At 53.2% G+C, this 24,454-nt stretch overlaps 1 protein-coding gene across 2 annotated transcripts in view; it reads right to left on the minus strand.

Moving 5' to 3' along the window:
* MROH1 (maestro heat like repeat family member 1) overlaps positions 1 to 24,454 on the minus strand; it is a 48,000-nt gene extending 23,546 nt beyond the window's left edge. For both annotated transcript variants that reach the window (XM_035124609.3, XM_035124605.3), the window contains exons 1-15: positions 24,322 to 24,454; positions 20,154 to 20,578; positions 13,723 to 13,868; positions 13,226 to 13,357; positions 12,775 to 12,937; positions 12,445 to 12,543; positions 9,707 to 9,858; positions 8,545 to 8,685; positions 8,186 to 8,278; positions 7,498 to 7,576; positions 4,073 to 4,186; positions 2,672 to 2,745; positions 1,848 to 1,967; positions 1,337 to 1,456; positions 258 to 402 (exon numbers count right to left, since the gene is read on the minus strand). In XM_035124609.3, coding sequence (XP_034980500.2) covers positions 258 to 402; positions 1,337 to 1,456; positions 1,848 to 1,967; positions 2,672 to 2,745; positions 4,073 to 4,186; positions 7,498 to 7,576; positions 8,186 to 8,278; positions 8,545 to 8,685; positions 9,707 to 9,858; positions 12,445 to 12,543; positions 12,775 to 12,937; positions 13,226 to 13,357; positions 13,723 to 13,868; positions 20,154 to 20,175 — 1,600 coding nt within the window. In that variant the 5' untranslated portion in view covers positions 20,176 to 20,578; positions 24,322 to 24,454. The remainder of the gene's footprint in view (positions 1 to 257; positions 403 to 1,336; positions 1,457 to 1,847; positions 1,968 to 2,671; positions 2,746 to 4,072; positions 4,187 to 7,497; positions 7,577 to 8,185; positions 8,279 to 8,544; positions 8,686 to 9,706; positions 9,859 to 12,444; positions 12,544 to 12,774; positions 12,938 to 13,225; positions 13,358 to 13,722; positions 13,869 to 20,153; positions 20,579 to 24,321) is intronic.

A 24,454-nucleotide genomic window follows, 5' to 3' on the forward strand; every position in this document is an offset into this window, starting at 1 on the left:
GAAGCTTCAGAAATCAGAGCCAGTCTGTGCAGGACTCAAGCTGCAGCCCCCACCCCCTTCAGGCCCTCTGCAGCCCCCCCTTCCCACCCTCAGAAAGGTCGTTTGCAGAAGAACAGCATTCAAAACAGCTGCCCGAATCAGGCAACGCCTGCCTTCCGCTTGCGCAAGCTGACTTTATGAATGCGGAGATTTCAGCAAAGAGCCAGCGCTTCCGGCAAGTGCGCGCCCAGCCGGCCTGCGAGCGACGGGATACAAACCCCCGGCTTCGTAGAGGAGCTGGAAGTCGGGCTCCTCCTTCTCTTGCCTCTGCGCAGCCAGAAAGATGAGGCTCTTGCAGAGCGGGGTGAGGGCGTTGCTCAAGTGGATGGGAATGACAAACTCCAGGAGGTACGGCCAGAGGACCTGCAAGGGCAAAGGGAGAAGCAGGCCTTGGCAAGGCAGAGCAGGCAGGCCGCCCGGCCGGAGCAACACCAGGCTGCAGAAACAAAGCCGGATGCTCAGGAGACTCCCCACCTCCCCAGGGCATCCATGGCAGACTGGTGAGCGCATGCCTGGAAATCTGGCCCTAGCCAGAGCATTCCAAGCAATGCACAGGTGCAGCGTCCATGGCCCTGTCACGACCCACACACAGCTCAGCGCCTGCTGCTCTTCCCAGGCTCCAAACCGCTTGGGAAGCTCTCTGCGCTCCCTTTGGAGCAGCCCACCGGGAGCCAAGGGGAGGCCCGCAAATCCCTGGGACACTTTCCAGGCCATGGAACGGACTGTCCCACACACACCGTAGGGAGCGCAAGTTGGTCATGGCTGCCCCGTGCGAGAGCCCAGGGTGGGATGCCCACTCCGCAGCCGGTTTTAAAGAGGTTTCTGCATGGCCTCGGTCCAGTATACCTAAAGGAGCGTCTCCACCCCCATCGTTCTGCCCGGACACTGAGGTCCAGCTCCGAGGGCCTTCTGGGGGCTCCCTCACTGTGAGAAGCCAAGTTGGAGGGAACCAGGCAGAGGGCCTTCTCGGTGGTGGCGCCTGCCCTGTGGAATGCCCTCCCATCAGATGTCAAAAAGGAAAACAGCTACCAGATTTTTAGAAGACATCTGAAGGCAACCCTGTTTAGGGAGGCTTTTAATCTTTAAGAAATTAGTATATTTTAATGTTTCTGTTGGAAGCCGCCCAGAGTGGCTGGGGAAACCCAGCCAGATGGACGGGGTATAAATAATAAATTATTATTGTTATTATTATTAGCCTTTGCCATGGGTTTGACACCAGTTGGTGGAGGCTGGCAGAAATCCTTGATCTGCCGCCCAGCAAGCAGCCACACCAAGCCCTTTCCTTAGAGAGACTCACGTCGGCCATCCTGTCGACCGTGGTGCTGATGAGGAAAAGCGTGTTCACACTGATGTCCCGGACGTGGCCGTCTGTCAAGTCCTCCGTTTCCAGGGAATGTCTCCGCGGGAGCTGAGGGGGCTGGACAGAATCAAAGTTACATAGGTAGAGAGCCCAACCCGCCTCCCGTCCCCCCAAAAAACACCCCACTTCACTTCCCACAAGGCCTTTGCAAAGTGAAGGCACCGTGGACACGAGAATGGCAGGTGGGTCCCACAAACCCCCGCTAAGACCCTCGGCGCCACATCAACCCACGTGGGAAGATTGGGGACCCAACCCTGGGGACTGTGTGGGCCTGGAATTCCCAGGGCCAGGTCAAGGGAACTGAAGCAGAGAAGCTGGCCGCTGTCTTGGACACAGAGGAGATGCCTAGAAATGGCTCCCGAGGGTCAGGCCACCACCACCACCCCCCGCTTGTTCCACCGATCTTGAGTTGTGGAGAGGCCTGGCCTTGAGGTGAAGGGAGGCTCACCTGGTCCACGGGGAGGGCACACTGGCGGACCAGGAACTCGATCAGGGCTTCTCCGCCCGGCTGCTCCAGGTACCCGTGATGGGCCATGGCGCTGATCAGCTGCACGACGGCTCGCTTCACCTGTGGAAAAGCAACCGGGGAGTTGCCAGCTGGGTGGGCTGCCCTTGGGACCCATCCCCCCTCCTCTTGCCCCCCCCAAGACTTCAAGGGAGGTGGCTGCACAGGGCTGCCCTGCACAGGGGTCTCCAGAGGAGAGGGGGGGACTCTTGCTGCCCTGGAACTGCTCCCCCAGCACCACGGAAAGGCCTTTTAAAACATCGGCTTGCACAATTCCGGCCTCCCTGGCCCAACTTTCAGGGCAGCTGTCTTTTTCACTGTGAGCTGCCCTGAGTGGCATGCTGAATTTCCTACGTGAAATACAGGCACGGGCAGCACCTCCTCCAGGCCCCCTGCCCAGAAAGGGGAGCCACGTTCAGCCCTGCCATGGATGGGGGGCTTAGCTTGGCCTGGCCATGTCCTTTGCATGATCCAAACTGTCGCTGGGCAAACTCCTGCCTCACAGGGCGCCTTATGCAGGAGAAGCAACTTTCCCCCCCCCCACAAGCTGGGCACAGGGCAGACCGCTCTCCCCCCGGCATAAAGGACAACCCAGAGGAACCTTACAGAGCAGAGAGGGGTTGAGGGAGGCATATAAATGCTTGCTGTCATTTTAAGAGCCCGTGGGAGGCAAAAAGCATCTTGTATGCACTGAGCCTAGCTGGAAGTTAGCAGAGCAGGCCTGGAGGGGAGGGGAGGGATCTGCCTCTTTCTGCCCCTCCACTCACCTTATTGCTGTTGTCCTGCAGGGGCAGCTTCATGGAAGAAAGGATGAAGGGCTTCTTCACCTCCATCTGAGATGCTGGGTAGAGGAAGGAGAAGCAGAAAGGGCCGTTTAGCCGGCCAAAGCTCCACGCAGGCACAAGGCACCCCTACGCCACCAGCCCAGCCCTCCATGCTCCTTCGACCAGGGAGCACAGCATGGGACCCCCAACTGCCCCCCATGGAGGAAAGGCATGTGGCCAAGGCCACGGGGGCTATTTGGGCAGTGCTGGCAGGCAGCCAGGCAACACAGAGCTCCTCAGGCAGAGACACCCAGCTGCTTTGCAGTCCCGGCATGAAAAGGGGCTGTCCTCGCAAGAGCCCAGGAGCAGCCAGAGCCCACGGCTGTGAGCCTGGTTGAACCAAGGAGGGGGATAATCTGCTTCTGCTGGAGAGGCACCCACTTTCGCTGCTCCCTCCCTCCCTTTGCAATCCTGGCTTGCCCAACCCTGGAAGAGCCTGCTGTGCAGCCCCCCAGCCTGCCTCTGGCGGGGGCCTCGCCCCTTTCCCTTTCAAAAAGGGACCATCAAAGATGGCTGCAGAATTGCATTTCCCAACCCAGGCCTTTTCAGACAACCCAACAGAACAACCCTGAAGAGTCACAGCAAGGAAGACAAACAGGGTCTCAACCAGGCATCCCCCAACTGCGGCCCTCCAGATGTTTTGGCCTACAACTCCCATGATCCCTAGCTAACAGGACCAGTGCTCAGGGAAGATGGGAATTGTAGTCCAAAACATCTGGAGGATGGCTGGTCTAGACCATAGCTGTCAAGTTCTCCCTTCTTAAAAGGAAAATTCCCTTATGCTGAATAGGCTTCCTCGCGAGAAAAGGGAAAACTTGACAGCTATGGTCTAGACCTGTGGTTCCCCACGTGGGGCACACACCCCACAGGGGGGCAATTTTATTTTTAAGGGGGCCAATTCAATAATGAGTTATTAACAGTGAATGGCCTTTTAGGCTTCCTCCATGTGAATAGGAGTTCACTTTTTGAATAATAAGAATTATATGTCACAAGGGAAGGGGGGGATCGGGATTTTAGAGATGCTAAGGTGGGGCATGGCCAAAAAGAAAAAGGTTGGAAACCACTGGGCAAGACTCAAAGAAGGCGAGAAGCGGCCAACTCAAAGCTCACCCACCCTTCCCTGAACCGGGCACAGGATGAGCCCAACTGCAGCTGTGGGGACCCAAGTGCAGCAGTGAAACGGGTGCAGGGGGGCTGGGGCCAAGCTGAGGCTCCCAAGGACTGGGTGGGGGGCTTGCTCAGCTTGCAAGGGGGCATCTGGCCACAGCTGCTCCTTCTCTGGGGAGCCTAGGAAAGGCAGCCCCCTCCCCTCCCCTCCCCTCCCCGCCTCCCCCCCTCACTCACAGGCACTGTTGATGATTTGGCGCAGGATGGTGAGGGTCCCCACTCGCATCCGCTCATTGCCCGAGTCCAGCTTTGGAAGCAGAAATCCCAGCAAACGGTCCGGGAAGGAAGAGGCTGCAAGAGGCAAAAGTCGAGAGCAGGATCGTCACCATTGTGTGAGGAAGAGGAGCGTCCTCAGTATTGGATTGGGGAACATTTCTTAAGCTGGGCTACAGGCTGGATAAACTATGAGGAAGGGGGGAGGCTTGTGTTTTCTTGCCGAGTTATTTTCCCATTTAATTGTATGCTAGTTTGTTGTTTAAATGCATCTCTGTGCTGAAGGGGGACATTTATATTTGCCTACTAACAGCAGTAAAATAAGCTGTACTCCTATCTTAAAGAAGTAGGTGATTAACGAGGCCTTGATGTGGCCAGAAGATGTCTTGAATGGTTTTATAGCAGGTCATTTGCTGAGCCGTTTTTCCTTTGGGTGAGTGCCCCACATTGTAAACTCTTTTGGGGTATAGTTTTGATTTGGAGTCTAAACTGTAAAATGTGAAATATAAAGTGTTTCTAATTGGTTGTAAAATCAGGCCATTGTATTTCATCCAGCAGAGCTTTGCTGCTACTGAAGGCAAATTAGCACCATGGTCACAAATCCAATACTGTACATTCAGGATTGGCACAGTCCATAAGAAATCCAGTTGCAGCAGACTTCACTTAAACTTACAATAACTTATAATAAGTCTGAAACTCAGCCACTGCCAGCTACGGCCGGACAACCAGGGCAGCCTTCCAGGTGGACACACAAAGGGCTCCCACCCAGGACCTGGAGTCACAAGGCAGCCTCCCCTCCCCTCCCCAGCCTTAGGCCAGGCCAATCCCTGCACCGATCCAGGAACCAGGGGGGTCCTGTGCAACAATGAAGGAGCCCAAAATGGGCATGTGTCACAACACCATCTGATGACCAGGTCAGGCAGCGGATTTGTTGGTTGAATGTTATAAGCTGCCGTTTAAGCCAAAATGAAAAAAAGATTCCAAGGCAGTATATAAAGAAAGGCAAAGTTACAACTATGTTGTAACATAAACCAGTGGTTCCCAACAGGTGGTCCGCGGACCCCCAGGGGTCTGCGAGCTATGCCAGAGGGGTCCGCAAGATACTATTAGAATAAAAAATATATTAAATATATTTCGTATGATAACAGATTTTTTGTTTTGGCCGCTTCCTGCATGAGCAGAGTCTAGCGCAAAACTAGAATTAGATAGAGGCAGTAGTTCTGCTGTATGCCGTTAGGTGGCGCTTTACAAACACTACTGTTTTGCAAAGAGGCAGCGCGCGCATTCTACTAACGCTCACCTCCCCAAGATGCTTTGCGCGCGTCGGCTGCATTTGTGCGCTACTGCGCAGGTACCCTGTCTTCTCCATTCCCCTCCCTCCTCCCTGGCGCGCGCTGCCTCTTTGCAAAACAGTAGTGTTTGTAAACAAAGCGTTGTTTTTCGCGGAAGCTACAGTTTGCGTAGTTAAAAATGGACCGTTGGTTAAAAAGTGGTTCATCTCATTAAGAACTGAAAATTAAAACTAACTGTATACTGATGGAGTACTCTGTTGTAACTGTAAAAAACGTATAAATATAAAATATAAAAAGACTCTTAATTTGGCTCTCACTTTTTAATTTTAGGATTAGGAATTAATGGGGGTCCTTGTCACAATAGCGGCTCGATGAGGGGTCGAGAAAATTTTGTTGGGAACCCCTGACATAAACAATACAACTAAGAGGAATAAAAGCATTCCACCAACTAAAGATACCATAATTCAAAAAGCCCGGGCAAATTAGGTTTTAAGCTGACACTTAAAAGTTTTGCGGTGTCAGTGCCAGAGGCCTCTCCCTTGTGGGGGTGTTCCACTCACTCAAGGAGCCACCACAGAAAAGGCCCTCCTTCCCTGCTGTCCTGAGAAATGTGCTCCATCGCCTTCAACATGCTGTGGCTCTTTTCTGAACCTTTTTCCAGCTGGAAACTTGAAGACCCCTCAGCTCAAAACACTGAAGGATCGAGCAGAAATCGACAGGTGTCTTTTGTACAGGTAACGAGCTCGGATTACAGGTAAGGCCGCTCCCTTACAGCAGGTGCTTCTAATCTCAGTTTATTACATACAGTGAAGATACCAGGTAGGCTGGCATCTGGCTGGTTGATAGGGGATCAAATACTTCTTTCACTCATCAGTCTCTGACTTTTGTCTTCTGGGTTTCTGGGGGGGTCTTCTTGTTGTTTTTCTGTCTCTCGCAGCTACAATAAACCTACCATTCAAATTATTGGCTGTTCATTTCTTCGCCAGAGGGCAAACGGGCAAATTTAATTTAGCAGGGGGTCAAATACTTTCCCCCCTCACTGTAGTAAAGAGAGATAACGGCAGGGCTCTAAGGAAATACAGGCTTGCCAATAGATTACTCAAGAGATGTGGGGAGGTGGAGAGAGAAAGAGGAAGAGCTCTTGCACAACGGAAGTGCTAACTGGAGGGTGACAAGAAAATAAGTCACACTTCAGCCATGGACAAACGTTGCCAGAAGTCCATGTCCCTTAAAGAGCGACGGCTAGAGAGCCCTGTGATTTATGGCACTGCAGGAACCCCTAAGTGGGAAGGGGGCAAAACACAGCAGGGCCAGAGGCAACCTTGGCAACCCAAAGTGCCAAAAAGGAAGTTCTGAATTTCATTCTAAGCCACACGCACAGGGGTTCCTATGGCTCTACAGGCCATCCCCCCCCCCACTGGACCATGATTACACTAAGCTCTTTCCTCTCCCCCTGACCACCACCACCACTAAAAAAGAATTTTCAACTCTGCACTGTTACCAGGAACTACGGCACCTGCAGCTGGCCAGGCCCTCCTGCTCAAGGACTCGGGACTCGGGACGCAGGACACCCAGCCCTTCATTTTTGCCCCAGACTCGCCAGGCACAGCTAGAAGGGATAGAGGGGGCATTCCTAGGGCAGACCATTCTACCAGGGCCACAAGCGAGACCCAAAGCAGGCAGGGGCTAAGCAAGCTCTGCACTTTGGAGAACAGGCAAGGAAAAAGCTCCTCTGAAAGCAGAAGAGCAGAAGTCTGCTCCTCCCCAAGATTAGCAAAACTAAAAGTGGGACTTTCAACTTACAATGTATGGAACGCTTGCAAAAAGCAACACAAGGCCCTGAAGTCCCACCCTCTGCGCCCTGAAAGCCCTGCCAGCCCCCCTCTCCTCCAAGCATTTCGCCACACTCTGCCCAGGTCAGCTTCGCAGCCTTGAGGACTAGAAAGCTGGTTGCTTCTTTAAAAAAAAAAAAAAGGTTATCAGGAAACTCAGCTCCACAATGAACAGCAGACACAGCCAATTCACAGTGGTTATCCAGAGAGAGAGAGGGAGAGGGAGAGAGAGAGGACATTAGGAGAGATCTCCCTGGGCTCTTACCAAGCACAGTGAAGCAGCGAAGGACCTCATTGTGATTCTTCAGTTGGACTGGTGTGGAGGAGTCCAGAGGAGAGCAGATCTGCTCGAGGGAGAAGGAGAAAAGGCCAGTGAGGCAGGAACAGGGGGATCAGCCATTTTACTACATTTATTATTATTATTATTGCTCTCCAGCAGCAGCAAGCCAGTGCACCGTCTGGGGCTGCTGGGAGGGGTGGTTCAAAGCACTTGGAGGGCTCCTGCCCTTTAAAGGGTCGTCTGTCCGTCTGCCCCCCCCTGCCCCCTTTTCCCACCCATACCTTCCAACTCCCGGTTATAAAAATCCGGGATCAGCAGCGCCGGCACTGGAAGTCGCTTCCAGACGTGCGTAGAAGCACCTTCCGGTGCTGCCCGATTTCTGGTGCACAGACATGGGCAGAGCGGCACCGGGAGTTGCTTCTACGCATGTCCAGACATGCTCAGAAGCGACTTACGGTGCCGCTTTGCCCAATTTCCAGTGCCCAGACATGGGCAGAGCACCCGAAATCGGTTCTGCGCATGTCCAGACATGCACAGAAGGAGCTTCCCTGGCAGATCCTGAAATCCGGGGGATTTACGGGATTTTTTTCCAATCCGGACTGCCAGCGGGAAACGGTTTAAAATACGGGAGGTTTCCGGCGAAAAACGGGAGACTTGGCAGCTATGTTCCCACCTGGAGCTGCAGGGCATTGAGCAGGGCCTCCAGCTGCGTGTCCAATGTGCGGCTGCCGATGTTGACTGCTGCCTCGAGGATCTGGCACAAGCTCTGCTCGGAGGACACAAGATAGGAGAGACACAGCACGGCCCCAAATTAGCCCCACCTTCTTGGGAAGCAGCAGGGGAGAAGGGCCCTTTCCCAACCCCACACCCAGCTGCAGACTGTTCAGCCCACAAACCAGACGGGCTCTGGGAAAGTGGGGCGCTTGGCAACTTGGCCTCTGCCTCTCGAAGTTTGGCGGTGCTGAAGCCCAAGGACAGAGGCCCACAAACAAACACCCGTCCTCTCTCCCCGGCCCCCTTCTTCATGCCTACCTTGGACACATAGTAGGCCTCTGCTGGCTTCCTGTAGAGGGCCAGGATCCCCGGGACGAGGCGAGGGAGCTGCTCCTCCAGCTTCTCACTGGGCAGCAGGTGGCTCATGGGGCCAAGCGCCTCCACAACAGCCAGTCTAAGCTGCAAAGAGGGGCAGCAGGGGGGTCACTGGCCTTCTAAGAGCCCACCAAGAGCCACCCATCCTTTGAACCAGGGGAGCTCAGTGGGCCTCTGCCAACAACACAGGGCAGAAGGCAGCAGCCTCCATACTGGAAATGGGCATTGCGTGAAATAATAATAATAATAATAATAAATTTTTAATTATACCCCACCCTCCCCAGTCAAAAACCGGGCTCAGGGCGGCTGACACCAACAGAATTACAATAAAACATAAAAACAATTAATTAAAATACAGATTAAAATACAGTATTAAAATTTTAAGTGCAGCCTCATTTCAAGTAGTCCATAAATCCAAGCCCTGAGGGAGGAAAACACAGGGGTCAAGCTGAGTCTAACCCAAAGGCCAGGTGGAACAGCTCTGTCTTGCAGGCCCTGCGGAAAGATGACAAATCCCGCAGGGCCCTGGTCTCCTGGGAAAGAGCGTTGCACCAAGTTGGGGCCAGTAATGGGGACTGGAACCATCTTGTGAGAGGTGCCTTCAAAACCAGCTGCTGGGCCCTCGCAGGATTCATGCCATTGCTCCCAAAGAAGCCACCCCAGGAAAGAGAACCAGGTTTAATTGAGATCCTGATCATTTCAAAAGCTCTCCCTGCCCATGCCCTGTTCCTCCCAGCCCACAGTCCCTGGCTCTTCCAGGCCCCATCAAAGGACTTCATCCTTCTGCCCAAATGGCTCCACCGCTCTCCCATGGCTGCCATCTTGTTTGCTCATTATCCAGTACTCTAAAGGGGCAAGGAGAGGAAGGGTGATCTGCTCCACAGGACAGCGCAAGGTGCGTGCGCAAGGGAGAGACTGGAAGCCAGCTGACGTCAGCCGCCTCCGGCGTCATCTAAGGAAAGGCAGGTCTATAAATGAAGGCGACCCTCGTGGGTGGAGGAGTCACAGGGCCGCAAAGGAGAGCCAAGCGGCAGAGATTTGTCCGGAGCAGCAGGCTCTCCTCTCCCCAGGGACCCCAGACCCCCAGCTCAACATCTCCCCCCACCTTTGTTTCCCGGCTCTGCAGCCAGCTGTTGAAAAGGACTTCGTAAGCGCTGAAGATGTCGTTGGAGAAGGTGTCTCGCCTCACCGTCGGGTCTGGCGCCTGGTCCAGATTCGCCATGTACTCCTGGATGCTCTCGCTGAAGTTCTGCAAAGCTACAGAACAGACTTCATGCCAACTTTGGCTCCACACTGCCCCCCCCCCAAGTTGTCCCTTAGCACACCCGGACGGCTTTAAAACAGGAATACCCTTTTATCCTCCACAAATTTGTCTCCCGGTCATGAAATGCCTCCGGGATCAGAAGCACCGTGCTGCTGAAGAGCAGTCTCTGGGGCACCCGAGTGAGGGAAGAGGGTGCTTGAGCTCCTATCCTGCTTGCGGGGTTCCCATAATGGCCCTGGAGTGCACAGCACCCCCCCCCCTTAGCCTGACCCAGCAAGCAGGCTCTTGTGATGCTCAAATCTACCAGCTCCCCTTTAGTTCCCCTGGGAGACAGAGCACAGCAGCCTTGGGGGCAAAGCACTTATCAAGATCTAGGCCCCTTGCCTGCAAGCTCAACATGCACAGCGTCTGACCCCTGCAGGCCCCACCCTCAACATCCTTTGTTCGAGGGGTGGGCAGGAGACCCTTTGCCCTCCTCTGGATCACCCAGACCAGAAACAGCCCCTTGCGACTAGTCACCTTGTCTAGGATCTGTTTGGTGCGAAGGCCGGACTCAGGAGCTTCTCCAGAAATTGTCACAAGGAGTCCTGAGCACAGCCTCCCCACCCAACGTATTCTACACAGGGTGCCTTGTGGGAAAGGAGCTGCTCCAATCTGGTCCCTCGCCTCCTGTCAGTCTCCCTTTTGATCATCAGCAGCCAGACTCGCTCCCCCCCTTGGGCTTCTCCCAAATCCAGACAGGGGAAGCTTCCCATTCAAGGCTCTCCTTTGCTACACAGACCCTGCTCAACATTGCCCCATTTTAGGCACAGAGGTTTGGGGCTTCTCTGCACCTCCCCTTTCCTCAACTCTTTCCAGGCACAGCCTGCACTCTAAAGCTCCGTGTCCGAGCACCCTTTTTTGGCTCTGGAGATTTCCCCGCGGAAGCCTACTCTTTAAAGCGCAATCGGAGCAAATGGCAATCTGTGAAAAACCTGATGTTTGCTCCAAATGAGCACTAAAGAGCAGGTTTTCATGGGGAAAGCTCTGGGGCAAAAAAAATCTATGCTCAGACAGCGCTTTAGAATGTGGACCCATGCCTGGAAAGAGCAGGGCAAAAGGTAAGTGTGGATAAGCTGCAAGATGGTGTTTTTTTTTTAAGTTTTGACACAAAATCAAACATACAAGATATACATGTAAAGGAGATCAGTAAGAATTAATACTACAATAAACAGGCTAAGCACTCAAAGCTGGAAATCTGATTTTTAAGAAGCCAGTCGTGGGTATGGTTAATGGGTGCAAATGTTCTTGTCATGATGCATTCAAGCAGGGGTCGGCAACCTAAGGCCCATGGGCTGGAAGCGGCCCACAGAGGCTGTTTAACCGGCCCCCGAGCCACCCCCAAACCGAGCTGCCTGCTCGGCGAATCCCCGCATGCTGCGCTAAACCGGTGCAGCACGGCGCAGGGACTCTCTTTCGCAACTCTGGAAATCGCTACTGTGCATGCCCAGATGTCAGAAATCATGTCTGCGGTGCCAGAAATCACTTCTGCGCATGCCCAGATGCCGAAAATTGCTTCTGTGCAGGTGCTATTTCTGGCATCTGGGCATGCGCAGAGGCGATTCCCGGCGCTGCGGACATGCACAGACACTATTTCCGGCATTGCGCTGCGCCAGCCCGGCCCACGGAGAATCTCCGCGGGAGTAATCCGGCCCATGGCCAGTAAAGCCTTGCCGACCCCTGCATTCAAGGGTCAAAACATTAAGAGGGGGAGAGGACAAAGATTTTCCCAACTTCAATTAGTGATTTTAAAGAAGAGAAAGTCAAACAGTGTTTAGTAGTAAATGTGGTCCCATCAACACATTCTCTGACAGTTTTGCACTAATCAGAAGACAGAGATGCACAGGCAAGCATGTTCTTGGGCAATAGCCATTGCTTTGCGATGAGACCAACACTCAAGCCTTCACAAGGTGAAGACCACTACTAATTCAGCAGGGGAAATTGGAGCCACAATGCCTTTCCTACCTGCTGGAACGCGGGGCCTATTTATCCCACTTCCTGTCCAAGAATCCTAAATAAAATAAAATTGGGCTCTTGGGCATTCAGCGACTTGACCCACAGCCCTCCAGGGACAAATGTAAGCCATGCCCTGTTAATATTGAGAGAAATCTGCAAGAGAACGACCAGGAGCAGAGTTGGGTTTGCAGGAGGCAGTTAGAGGCAAGGAGCTTTCCAGGTTCGATGGCAATTCCAGGATGGATGGCCAGAGTGCCCCTCTATTCATCGTTAGTAAGAAACGTCACTGATTTATCTTTGGCATGGTTGGGGATTGACTGCCATTTAACGCCACAGCTATTGTGGGGCATTTAGAAGATGCCATTATTCTTAAGGATAAATTGCTCTCCGTGGAGAGAGAGAGAGAGAGAGAGAGAGAGAGATCCAACTTGTGCCTATTCCATTGTTTGGCCTGAGGTGACTTTCTGCCCAACCTCTGAGCCCATGCAGCCCTGCCTGCCCCCCACCCACAAGGGCACCTACGAGTCACAGCTCCTGCCTGAGCCACCAGGGAGCAGTGGGGGGAACCCTGTGGCCCATCTTACCGTAGCAAAAGACGGTCCTCATGTTGTCCTGCTTGGCCATCCCCAGCATGGGCAGCATCGTCCCCAGAATGGAGTTGAGGAACGGCACCATCCCAAACACTGGCAGGGAGGAGGAGAGGGAGGGGAGCTGGATGAAACCAAGTCCTTTGGGGAGCTCGGACTTAAGAGCGTCAACCTGGAGAACCTGAGGGGGGCTGGGGGTGGTGGAGAGGGGGGCCCCTGGTCTTTGGCCCCAGAGGTTCCAGACCACCCATCCATGTCCTGGCTCCTCTCCTCTCCTCTCCATCGAGAGGGAACTACCAGGGATTGGGGAGAGAGACTACCACTGACCGTTGGTCATGGAGAGGTTGGCGAACGTCTGCACAATGAAGTAATGGGGCACGATTCCAGGCTGGAACTTGGTCAGCACCTCCTCCATCACCTTGTTGATGAAGCGCCTCCCAACCGCCACCAGGACATTGCTGGCCGCCTGCTGCCACTCCAAGATGACCTCCTGGAGCAAACGGGAAGAAGAGGCCTCGGCTGCAACGTGGGCCTGCCCCTCTCATGCCCGGGCGCCCCATGGGGCGGGCAGGGGGACCAGGGAGCACCCACAGGCGGGTCTGTCGTGGCTCACAGGCAGCGGAGGAGAAATCCCAGGTCCTCAGGAGGTTGTGGTCTGCGTGCTGCTTCTCCAGCAGGTGCCAATAGCAGCTTGCAGACATCTCAGCCACCTGGAGATGGTGGGGGCTTTCCCTGTCCCCTCCAGCCAGGCCCCCAAGTGGAGCAGCACTCCCTGTACCTTCGACTTGGTCATCTCGTTGGAGGCCAAGAAGATGACGATCTTGGCTGTGCTCTTGTCCAGCTGAGCCAAGTTGCTCCTCACCACGGCCTCCATGGCCCTCAGGATGATGATGCGGTGTGGGTAAGCCAGCTGGAAAGGGGAAGGAGGAGACGGGGGTCAGGGGCTGCTCAGGACGGCCAAAAACCCAAGGTCCCTTGTGCACCCTCCCCCCTCAATATGGGGCACAATACACCAGGCACCAGAATCCCGATTCTAAAGACGAGTTTTTTTAGCACTTACAGCAGCAGCTCACTTTGACCTCAATCCCTCCTGCCTCCGTCCAATTGCTCTCCCCCCCCTTCACCCCAAAGCGCACTGGGCATTCCTCTCCCCTGCTTCCATGTGACAAGAGGTTCTCTCCGTGCCCCACGGGCATCTTAGGGGCCCCTTCCAACTCCACGATTCTGTGACATTCGGCCAGAGCCAACCAGGCAACCCAGCCTGCCCTGCTTCACCTTGTCGTGCTGCCGCAGGTACTCCTCGCAGGCGTTCAGGATCTCCTCCGGCTCCACGCCTCCCAGGTAGCAGAGGGCACTGAATATTTGCTCATGGACCAGAGGGTCTTTATCTGTTGTGGCGTCCATCAGGGTCATGGCCAGCCCTGAAGAAGAGACAGCAGGAAGCGAAGGCTGGAGAGGAGGTCCATTACAGCATCCAGGGATTGAGACAGGATGGAACCCTCCTCCTAGGTCAGTACTCCTGCTAGGCTCTCACTCCATGGGCCCTGCCTAGGCCCACACCTCAAGGAGTCCTATTGGGGGTGCTCTTGTGTCTCCTATCTTGCCTCCTTCCTCCCTTCCTCTAAGGCAGTGGTTCCCAAACAGAGGGGTCCGCGAGCTATGCCAGAGGGGTCCGCAAGATGCTATTAGAATAAAAAATATATTAAATATATTTCGTATGATAACAGATTTTTTGTTTTGGCCGCTTCCTGCATGAGCAGAGTCTAGCGCAAAACTAGAATTAGATAGAGACAGTAGTTCTGCTGTATGCCGTTAGGTGGCGCTTTACAAACACTACTGTTTTGCAAAGAGGCAGCGCGCGCATTCTACTAACGCTCACCTCCCCAAGATGCTTTGCGCGCGTCGGCTTCATTTGTGCGCTACTGCGCAGGTACCCTGTCTTCTCCATTCCCCTCCCTCCTCCCTGGCGCGCGCTTCCTCTTTGCAAAACAGTAGTGTTTGTAAACAAAGCAAGCATTTTCTTCCATGTGTTTCATGAAAAACAAATATAGGAATCGGCTCGACATGCAGTCGGATTTCAGAGTGAAAGTTTCAAGTTTGGAACCTAATATTTCAGAAATAATGGACTCAAAGGACAGATTTAACTCATCTCATTAAGAACTGAAAATTAAAACTAACTGTTTACCGTACTGATGGAGTACTCTGTTGTAACTGTAAAAAACGTATAAATATAAAATATAAAAAGACTCTTAATTTGGCTCTCACTTTTTAATTTTAGGATTAGGAATTAATGGGGGTCCTTGTCACAATAGCGGCTCGATGAGGGGTCCTCGAGAAAATTTTGTTGGGAACCCCTGCTCTAAGGGAGCAAGAGGCCTCTGCACCACTGATGGAGCTCCCCAACCTTGGGCTCCCATCTGGATTTGTGCAAATGTGGCCTCTTTGTTAGATGGGGGTGAGCACAGCACTCCTGGCCAAACCCAACCCTCATCTCTAGCAAACAGCTCTCCGTTTGGCAAGGCAACATCTACCTCTATGATTCCTGCCTTGCTGGCAGAAGGGGCGCTGGGGTCTCCAGGCAGGACTAGGAAAATATTCCTGCTGGAGAGAGAGACGCTGCTGATTAAAGAGAGAGGAGAAGGGTTAAAGTTGTGGGTTGTTGGAAAGAAAAGAGTCCAGAGATCTCCTAAGACCATGAGCGAGTGCAAGACACCCTCCTCTCTTGCTGTGGGGAATGTTTTCATGTTTATGCTTTATACTTATCTTCTTTGATTGTATTTTTTATTGTTAAGGCTCTTTAAGTTTGATCCTACCACAGAAAAGCAGGACATGGGAGTAAAATGAATAAATAAATGCACTGAGGCTTCATGGAAAGATCCAGAATTGTGTGTGTGTTGTTTTTTTTAATGAATACAGAAAGTGGTCACGGTCAATTAGGAGCAGGCTCAATGCTGCAGCTGCATTTTAATCCAAGAGGCTGCAGCAGCCGAGCAGAAGAAGACGAGGAGCAAAGGAGAGCGGCTTTGGGCTGGCCTTGGGGCTGGAGGCTTCATTCCCTCTTCCCAAGAAGCAACACTGCCATGTCACAGGGCACAGAGACCCAGCCAAGCACCTGGGACCGCCCTGCTTGAGATGCCACCATCCTAGCTAGGTGCTCATTCGCCTGAGCTCTGTGCAAAGACTTAAGAGCACCACAGAAAATATTCCATTCTTCCACCAGGCACTCAGAGCACCCAGAATTCGCCGCTGCCTCCTCTCGTTCGCCCTTGGGGTCCCCTCTCACCACCAGCCTCGCCAGCTCTCACCCAGCTCTTCTGCTGCCTGTGCGTCCACAAAAGAAAGTATGCGGAGGGAAGCCCGGAGCACGCACGGCGGGACTCCCGGGCTCTTAGAACAGCCTGCCAGGGTCATGCCAATGTCAAGACCACTCCGAGGGCCATTGTGGCACTCAAGAGGATGCAGAGAGCTCTCCACAAGCCTCCTTGGCCTCACAAGAGGACCATGACGGCAGCAGCCCTCCAGGAGAGTCCCTGGGCACTGAGGCCGCTGCCAAGCTGCTGATTATTCTCTGCACTGCCTCCTAATCAGAACATGAGGAACACAATGGGATGCCAGTAAGAGGAGCAGTCCTGCACCCCGGGAGAAAGATGAGAGGCCCCGGGGATTGGAGATGGCGAGGATGAATAATTTCCTTCTCATTTCCATACCATACAGATTTTAAAGAAAAAAGAACTCAAGAGCGGTTTACCAGACATTAAAACATCAAATACAACTATCCAGACCAGGGGTCCCCAAACTTAGCCAGCTTTGGCCCAGTGCCTGCAGCACCGATCGCACGGCAGGCCGGAGGGCGGGGGAGCATGCGCAAACGCAATTTCCAGCGCACTTCCAGGTCGGAAAAGCGGCGGAAATAGCTTGTTCACATGCGCACGGGCCTCCTCCGACCCGGAAGTGTGACAGAAATGATGCTTGCGCATGCACACAAGCTATTTCCGGTGCTTTTCCAACCCGGAATTGGGCAGCCGCGCTGGTAAGAGCGGGCAGCAGCGGGGGGGGGAGGTGTCGTTGGGCTGCATAAATGAGCCTTGTGGGCCGCATTTGGCCCGCGGACCGTAGTTTGGGGAACCCTGATCCAGACTAAATGGGGGCTAAGCTGGTGCTGGTGTCTGAGAAGTCACACCTGTGGGAAGAGTCAGGGGTGATGGGAGTTGTGCTCCTGTTGTGGCTCTGTTGTACGCCTCTGGATAGCATCTGCTGGGAACCAAAGCAAGCGGAATGTGGCTGCACTTGTGGGCTGCCCCCTTGGGAGCATCTGGTGGGCCACTGCGAGACCCAGAAGGCTGGCCTAGAGGTGCTGCTTGTGCCAGAGAGCCCAGCCGCTCTCCTCTTTGAAAGGGGGCTCCGTTTAAAAGAGGAGGGAGGTGGCGTGCTGCACATAAGACGAAATTAGCTACACGATTATTCATTGCTAAAGGTGCTAAGAAGCTCAGCCAGGAGCAGGAAGCGTCCTGTGTGCTTTGCAGAGGCAGCGCAGGAAAGGCGGAACAAAGCAAACCCCTTTCAGAGCTACATGGCAAACATCAGGCCCGGTGCGTCCATTTAGGCGGACTAGGCCATTGCCTAGGGCACCAAAATGGAGGGGGCGCTGCCAAGCCTGCCCCGCAATACCCCCACGCCGACGCCGCCCGCTCACTCCCCGAGGAGCTCACAGCGTCCCCTCCGTGGGCGGGAGGAGCGCGAGCCAAAAGGAGAGTTCAGCGCCCTCCCGCCTATGGAGGAGACGCCGAGAGCTCCCCAGCGGCGGCGGCCGCAGCAAGCAAGCGGCAGCGGTAGTGGCGGCAAGCGCCCGCAGCCGAAGCCTTCAGCTATGGGCGCTGCCGCCGCCGCCCATCTACTCGCTCGCCGAGGAGCCCCCAGCGTCCCCTCCACAGACAGGAGGAGCGCAAGCCAAAAGGAGAGCTCAGCGGCCTCCCACCCACGGAGGGGACGCTGTGAGCTCCCCAGCGGCTGCAGCGCATCGGCGCGCTTCGGGCCCATCACCTGGAGCCAAAGCGCACCAGTGCGGGGGGGTTTTGCCGGCTGCCTTCCCCTTGGCTTGGGGAAGGCAGCCGGCCAAACCGCCCCCGCATTGGCGCGCTTTGGCCCGGGGGGCGCCAGAAAGTGTTTTGCTTAGGGCGCAAAAAGCCCTAGCACCGCGCCTGGCAAACATCCATGGCCACTTATCATATGAGCCATGGCAGACACAGAGGGGTCCGCCATGGAACGCCACTGTGGCATCTCAGGAACCAAACTTCATTCAAAGGATTTCCGTGATACGAGGCCTTCCATCTTCTCGTGCAAATTTTGGCCACCTTCAGCCTAAATTGACCTAAGACAAAACGCAGCAAAAACAGGAAAAAAATGTGGTACTTCCGTCCGTCCATCTGGTCATTCTACCAAAAGTCAAATCCACAGGCCAGAACGATCTGCCTGCTTCCGCCCCCTGTGGGAGCAGCACGGGTCCCTTTCAAAGGGCATTTTGACTCTCAAGATGGGCCAGAGGCATCCAACCGTGGAACGGGGCTCCCCGAGGGACCGCCTAACCCTGGCACGTCCGGCAGCTGCTTTCAAGCCTCCAGCCATCTTCCACAATGACCAGGAGGCCAAATCCTGCTTTCCCACCAGCTTCACAACAGGAATATTGCTGAGCAGCAGCAGCTCTTCTCCATGAATCTGCCACGTTCTCTTCTGTCCTGTTCCTAAGTAGACGCCTGCTGCATGCGGAATAAGGGTTCCCTGACTTGGTGCTGGCTCTACAGAGGTCTCAATGCATATTTGATCTGCATTAACGGGGAAGACAAGCGCGCAGGCAGGCTGGCCTGACAACGTTATGAAACGCGAATCGTTCTGCTAGCCTGGTCTTCTCAGCCAATTTATTTTCGCAGCTGCTGGCTCCCTCTCCTCTACTGCCAAAAAGTGTCGAAGGGGCGGAATGCTTTTGGGGGGCATATCCTGCATCAGCAGCCCATATGGGCAGCATTCTGCAATGCATAAGCAAGAGGAATCTCACGCGGCTGTAAAACTTGCCTATGTGTCTAAAAGGGGAGCAAGTCAGGAATCCCGCACCCCTGAGACTCCATCCTTGCAGGAGTCCCAGAGTTAATTAGCCGACTTATTGAAACCATTAACATCAGTGAGGCTACATTAAAAAGCTTCCCTTTGCAATCTCAGAAGCGCTGCAGGTGCAGGAAGAAAGCCAAGCATAACACAGAGGTGGTCAAGGCAATTTCCAATCTATGGGTTAGGGAGAAATTTCAGCCAGGAGAAGTGGTTTGCGTCAGGAGGTACAGCCCTGCTCAACATAAACTTTATTCCCCCCCCCCAGTCAAAACCCACCTGAACTGCCCCTTTAGAGAACCTCACCTATCAAACTGAAACTGATAGCCAAGAGTCTCCTTGGACAGATCAGATTCTTTGGTTCCTGCAAACAGAGCTACAACCTGCTTTCTCCTCCCTCCTTCAACCGTTGTTCTGGCTGCATAGGAAGCTGCCTTATACAGAGTCAGGTCATTGGTCCACCGGGCTCCATATTGTCCACACAGACTGGCAGCAATGGCTCTGCAGGGTTTGGGCAGCGTTTTCCCCCCAGCCCTACTTGGCGATGGATTCAAGGGGGCTTGAATATTAATACTGATATTCTGCCTTTTCCCCAGTCGAGGTGGCTTACAAAGATAAAACAGAAAAAGGTAAAATCACAGAAAAGACCATCATTAAAATGTAATTCAACATTAATAGATTTTTTAAAAACTCAACTAAACTAAAAAGATCAATTAAAAACGCAGACAACAATAAAAGCATCATGGCACCAGCCCTTTCCTCAAAAACAATCAGTTCCTGAAGGCCTGGGGAAATTTTAAAAAAAGAAGTCTTCACCTGCCAAGGGAAGGGGAGCAAGGAGGAAGCTAGCCTGGCTTCTCTTGGAAGGGAGTTCCAAAGTTCTCTGGGGGCAACCACGGAGAAGGCCGTCTCCCAAGGCCCCACCCAGCATGGCCTGTGAGGGAGAAGGGCCTCCCCCAGATATCTGGCCAGGTTCGTATGAAGGAATGCAGTCTTTCAGACTGAACATGGGGCCACCCCGCTGCCAGGCCCTATGCTGTGCCACTGAGCCCTGGGCCCTTAGCCTGGCACTGCGCTCGGTCTGAAGGTGCATTTCATCACCTTCTCCTTCTGGCTCAGCAGGAGCCCCAGGAAGCTGCTAGAAAATTGTCTTCTTATCCACAGTCTACGACCACTGTGCCCAGCAAGCCGGTCGGGATTGGGGATGTTAACAGCGCTGGTGAATCACAAGTCAAAGTGCAACCAGAAACCACCCACAGTTTCCACTTTTGGGGGCAAAAGAGAAACTTGGCTCTGCTGTACAGTACTGTAAATGCATTTTTTTTTGGGGGGGGGGCTAGGAACCTAAAACTGGAAGTGGTTCCTTTTGCCCTGACCATGTCTAGCTAGGCAAGAAAACCTTAAATTGGAATTTGTGGAGGAGGCGGGTGACTGTCCCATGCAATTCCACCAAGACCAAGACCAATGGCTACAAGCTGAAGGCTTCAGTAACCTCTGAAGCCCCTAAAAGTGGTATTGCCCCCCCCCCCAGCCCTCCTTCCAGGCAGAGCCTTTTCCCTACACACAGAGAGACACACCAGTCCTGCCTTCCATGGCTCTGCTGTACTTACGCTTCACCCGTGACTCAGACATCTTCCTTGTTTTGGGGTTTCCAGCCCAATGAACCGAGTCCCAGTGCTCAAAGTGTGAGGTTCCAGAAGACCCTATTTTGGGGGCCAGAATATGACACACTCCCGGTGCAAATGCCTCTCCTAAGCGTCACTGCTCAGCTCCAGAGCTGGAATGGCCAGAGTTCATCTTCTGAGGCTCGAGGAAGGGTCGGGAAGCCCCCAGCCAGCCAATTCCCAGTTCCACGCAGACAACGAACAACCAGCAGAGGAGCTCTCTCTCTCTATGTCTCCAGATGTCTGGCCATTCCCAAGTGACAGGGAGCAATGGTTGCCTCTAGCTCCCTCATCCTTTCAAAGGGAGCGTCCAAGAAGAACACGCAGGAGGGCACTGGGTTCAGAAGCCGCTTCCTTCTTTCTTGCCTGGCCTGTGAAAAGAACAACAGCTCTTAAGACAGGTCCTAACACATAAGATATCTTTATTGTCATGGTCCCCTTGCGGGAACAACGAAATTACTCAGTTGCTACATCCACTCAGATAAAGCATTCCGCATAATCCAAAATTTAAAAACCTAATTAAAAACAGTAAATATAATACAAATAACAAGTAAAATAAGATGACTTCAAAGTCCAGGCTTTCCATTTAAGGCCAAAATCGCTCTAGAGAAGAAACTGTTCCTGAGACGGCTCGTTCTTGCCTGCATTGTTCTATATCTCCGTCCCGATGGCAGGAGCTGAAAGAAATGGTGACCAGGGTGCGTTGGATCTCTTGATATGTCTAGTGCTTTTCTATGGCACCTGGTGGTATAGATTTGTTCTAAGGTGGAGAGTGAGCAGCCAATAACGCTCTCTGCTGTTTTAATAATTCTACACAGCCCTGCTCTGTCCTGAGAAGTACAGCTTCCGTACCACACACATAAACCGTACGTGAGCACGCTCTGTATGGCACAGTGATAGAAGGCAAGCAGCAGCTTTTGTGGAAGATGGTTTTTCCTTAAAATTCTCAAAAAATACAGTCTCTGCTGCGCCTTCTTCACAAGCCCCCTTGTATTAACACTCCAGGACAGATCCTCCTGTCACTCAATGCCTAGAAATCTAAACGTTGTTACCCTCTCCACACATGGTCCTCATGCTCACATCTATTCATGCGCCGGCCAGCTCATGCTGGAATCTCAATGGGTTTCATTGAGGCAGGAGAAGAAGTAGTAACTTACGTCCCAAGCAAGCTCACAGCGATTCAGATGCATCAATATTGCTGGGAAAGATCAGAGGGGTTTGAAAAACAAGGGACACAGAGGTGGTGCCTTTCTGGACCATTTTGTGTCCACGGAAGGCAACATCACAGCTAAATCCAGAAGTCAAAACACAGTCCTGGCCCACATCAGAGAGGCAACCAAAGAAGCCACACAATTAGTATTATTTGGAACCTGAAGTCTCCAAAGCACAACAGAATTTCCCTTCCTCAGACACTTTGAATTTGCACGTCACCCCTACAAGAGGAGCTCCATGAGTAATGAGGAGGTGCCCCCTTCTCCCGATTCAACCCCGCTATGAAGACACGAGAGATGCTTTCAGCAGGAACTAAACATACGAGACCAAAATGGCAAGGACGCAAACTCATAGAATCATAGGATCATAGAATCATAGAGTTGGAAGAGACCACAAGGGCCATCCAGTCCAACCCCCTGCCAAGCAGGAAACACCATCAAAGTGTTCCTGACATATGGCCGTCAAGCCTCCGCTTAAAGACCTCCAAAGAAGGAGACTCCACCACACTCCTTGGCAGCAAATTCCACTGCCGAACAGCTCTTACTGTCAGGAAGTTCTTCCTAATGTTTAGGTGGAATCTTCTTTCTTGTAGTTTGAATCCATTGCTCCGTGTCTGCTTCTCTGGAGCAGCAGAAAACAACCTTTCTCCCTCCTCTATATGGCATCCTTTTATATATTTGAACATGGCTATCGTATCACCCCTTAACCTTCTCTTCTCCAGGCTAAACATACCCAGCTCCCTAAGCCGTTCCTCATAAGGCATCGTTTCCAGGCCTTTGACCATTTTGGTTGCCCTCTTCTGGACACGTTCCAGCTTGTCAGTATCCTTCTTGAACTGTGGTGCCCAGAACTGGACACAGTACTCCAGGTGAGGTCTGACCAGAGCAGAATACAGTGGTACTATTACTTCCCTCGATCTAGATGCTATACTCCTATTGATGCAGCCCAGAATTGCATTGGCTTTTTTAGCTGCTGCATCACACTGCTGACTCATGTCAAGTTTGTGGACTACCAGGACTCCTAGGTCCTTTTCACATGTACTGCTCTCAAGCCAGGTGTCACCCATCCTGTATTTGTGCCTTTCATTTTTTCTGCCCAAGTGTAGTACCTTACATTTCTGCTTGTTAAAATTCATCTTGTTTGCTTTGGCCCAGTTGTCTAATCTGTTAATCTGTTAAACTCTCCCACTAGTCCACTGTTTTCTCTGTCAAACAGACAAGGCCCATTCAGCGCCTGCAGTCCATCCATCAAACTAGCCCAAGGCCCTCCTGGCATCATGCATGACACTGACTGACGCTACATAAAGCCACGGCAGACAGAAGGGAGTTGCATACAGATTGTGTAAATTAGATCTCTGAATCCCCTTGACAATTAATGGCCAATTGGTTTCAATTATTTGCCCTAACCTCCCTAGCTGATAGAGGAGAACAACTTGAGAAGTTGTCAAACCCTCTCCGCCCCCTGCTCAGCCAAGCCCAGAAATGGCGCAAGAGCTTATCCTGAAGGCAGGAGAGCTTCTCTGCAACACTCAGTAATCGGCTACTGCATCTGAGATTACAGGGGGGCGGGGTGAGCACTGGAACCTCATTTTCAAAGCAGAGCACCATGTAACAGGCCTCTTGCTCAGGGAAATGGCAAGAACCAAAAGTCCTCCGGAGAGAATTTTAGGAGGACCCGAGATTTATTACAGCCACCCAAAAAAAACCCAGGGTGCCTTCTGGGTGTAGCAGGAGCCCAGCAGGTGAGGAAAACCCCATAGGGAAACCCTATGCAGGAGCATAGCTGCCCAGTTATCCCTTTTTTAAAGGGATTTTCCCTTATGCTGAATAGGCTTCCTCGCGAGAAAAGGGAAAACTTGGCAGCTATGTGCAGGAGCCTCAGACCCCAAGGCTTCAAAAGCCTCAAGTCATTGACAAGGCTCAGACCTCAAAAAGAGGCACTTCAAACACTAGAGCTTCTTGTGGTGGAGGAGAAATTCCTGCCTCTCACCCCAGTCCACAAAAGCTGTCATAAACCTGCCAGCCTTCGAGGGGCACCAAGGCCTGCTCTTGTTTTTGCTGCAGCAGCAGACTCAAAAAAACAGGGCTCTGGAAGTCAGGGCACCGCAGACATGGCAACCTTGAGGACAGACAGAAGGAGAAAATCCACATTTCGGGGGCGGCGGCCAATCTTCAGGAGGGCTCTTTAAATGCCCAGAGCAGTCGGGCGGAGCCGCAGCCCAAATGAAGCAAGGGATGCAAATGGGAGGAGGGGGCAGAAAAGAGAATTTGCAGCTCCCGGGATGAGGAATCCAGGACAGAGACGCGCCGCCCGGTGCCTGGACGCGCCAAACGCCGAGCACGCGAGCGGCTCCTGCGAAGGCCGACCGGGAGCAGCGGAGCCGGATCGGGGCGACGAGGGGCGGAAGCGGGGCAGAGACTTCTCCCTTCCTGCGCCCACCTCCGGCTCCAGGCACGAGCCCAGGCAGAAGAGCAGCAAGCCGGGAGGGGGCAGAAAGAGGTAGGCGGGGGGAGGAGGGTCTCCGGAGACCCCCAGCGAACAGGGAAGGCGGGCAGGAGCCCCGAAGGGCGGCAGCCGGAAACCTCGGGGGGAGGTCGCTGAGCCCCCACCCCCGCAGCAGGACACCTGGGTCCCTCCACTGGCTGCCCAGGAAAGGAGGGAGGGAGAAGCCGCTGGGGGAAATAAATAAATAATAAATAAATAAATAAATAAATAAAGAACAACAACAACAACAACAACAACAATAAAATAAAGAACAACAACAACAATAATAATAATATATTATTTATTCCCCAGCCACTCTGGGTGGCTTCCAACAGAATATTAAAATGCAATAATCTATTAAACATTAAAAGCTTCCCTAAACAGGGAACAGCAACAGCTGCAGCCCCACCTGCCTTACCTGCGCCCGCCTTCCTCCGCGGCGACCCCTCTGCGCCTCACCTGCCCGGCTTGAGGGGCGGAACTGCGTTTCCGGGTATTTAAGGCCCCGCCCCTCACCTGCGAGTGGGCGTGGCGGTAGAAGAGAAGGCACC

This window comes from Zootoca vivipara, chromosome 8 (assembly GCF_965207765.1).
Source record: "Zootoca vivipara chromosome 8, rZooViv2.hap1.1, whole genome shotgun sequence".
Classification (NCBI taxonomy): Eukaryota; Metazoa; Chordata; class Lepidosauria; order Squamata; family Lacertidae; genus Zootoca; species Zootoca vivipara.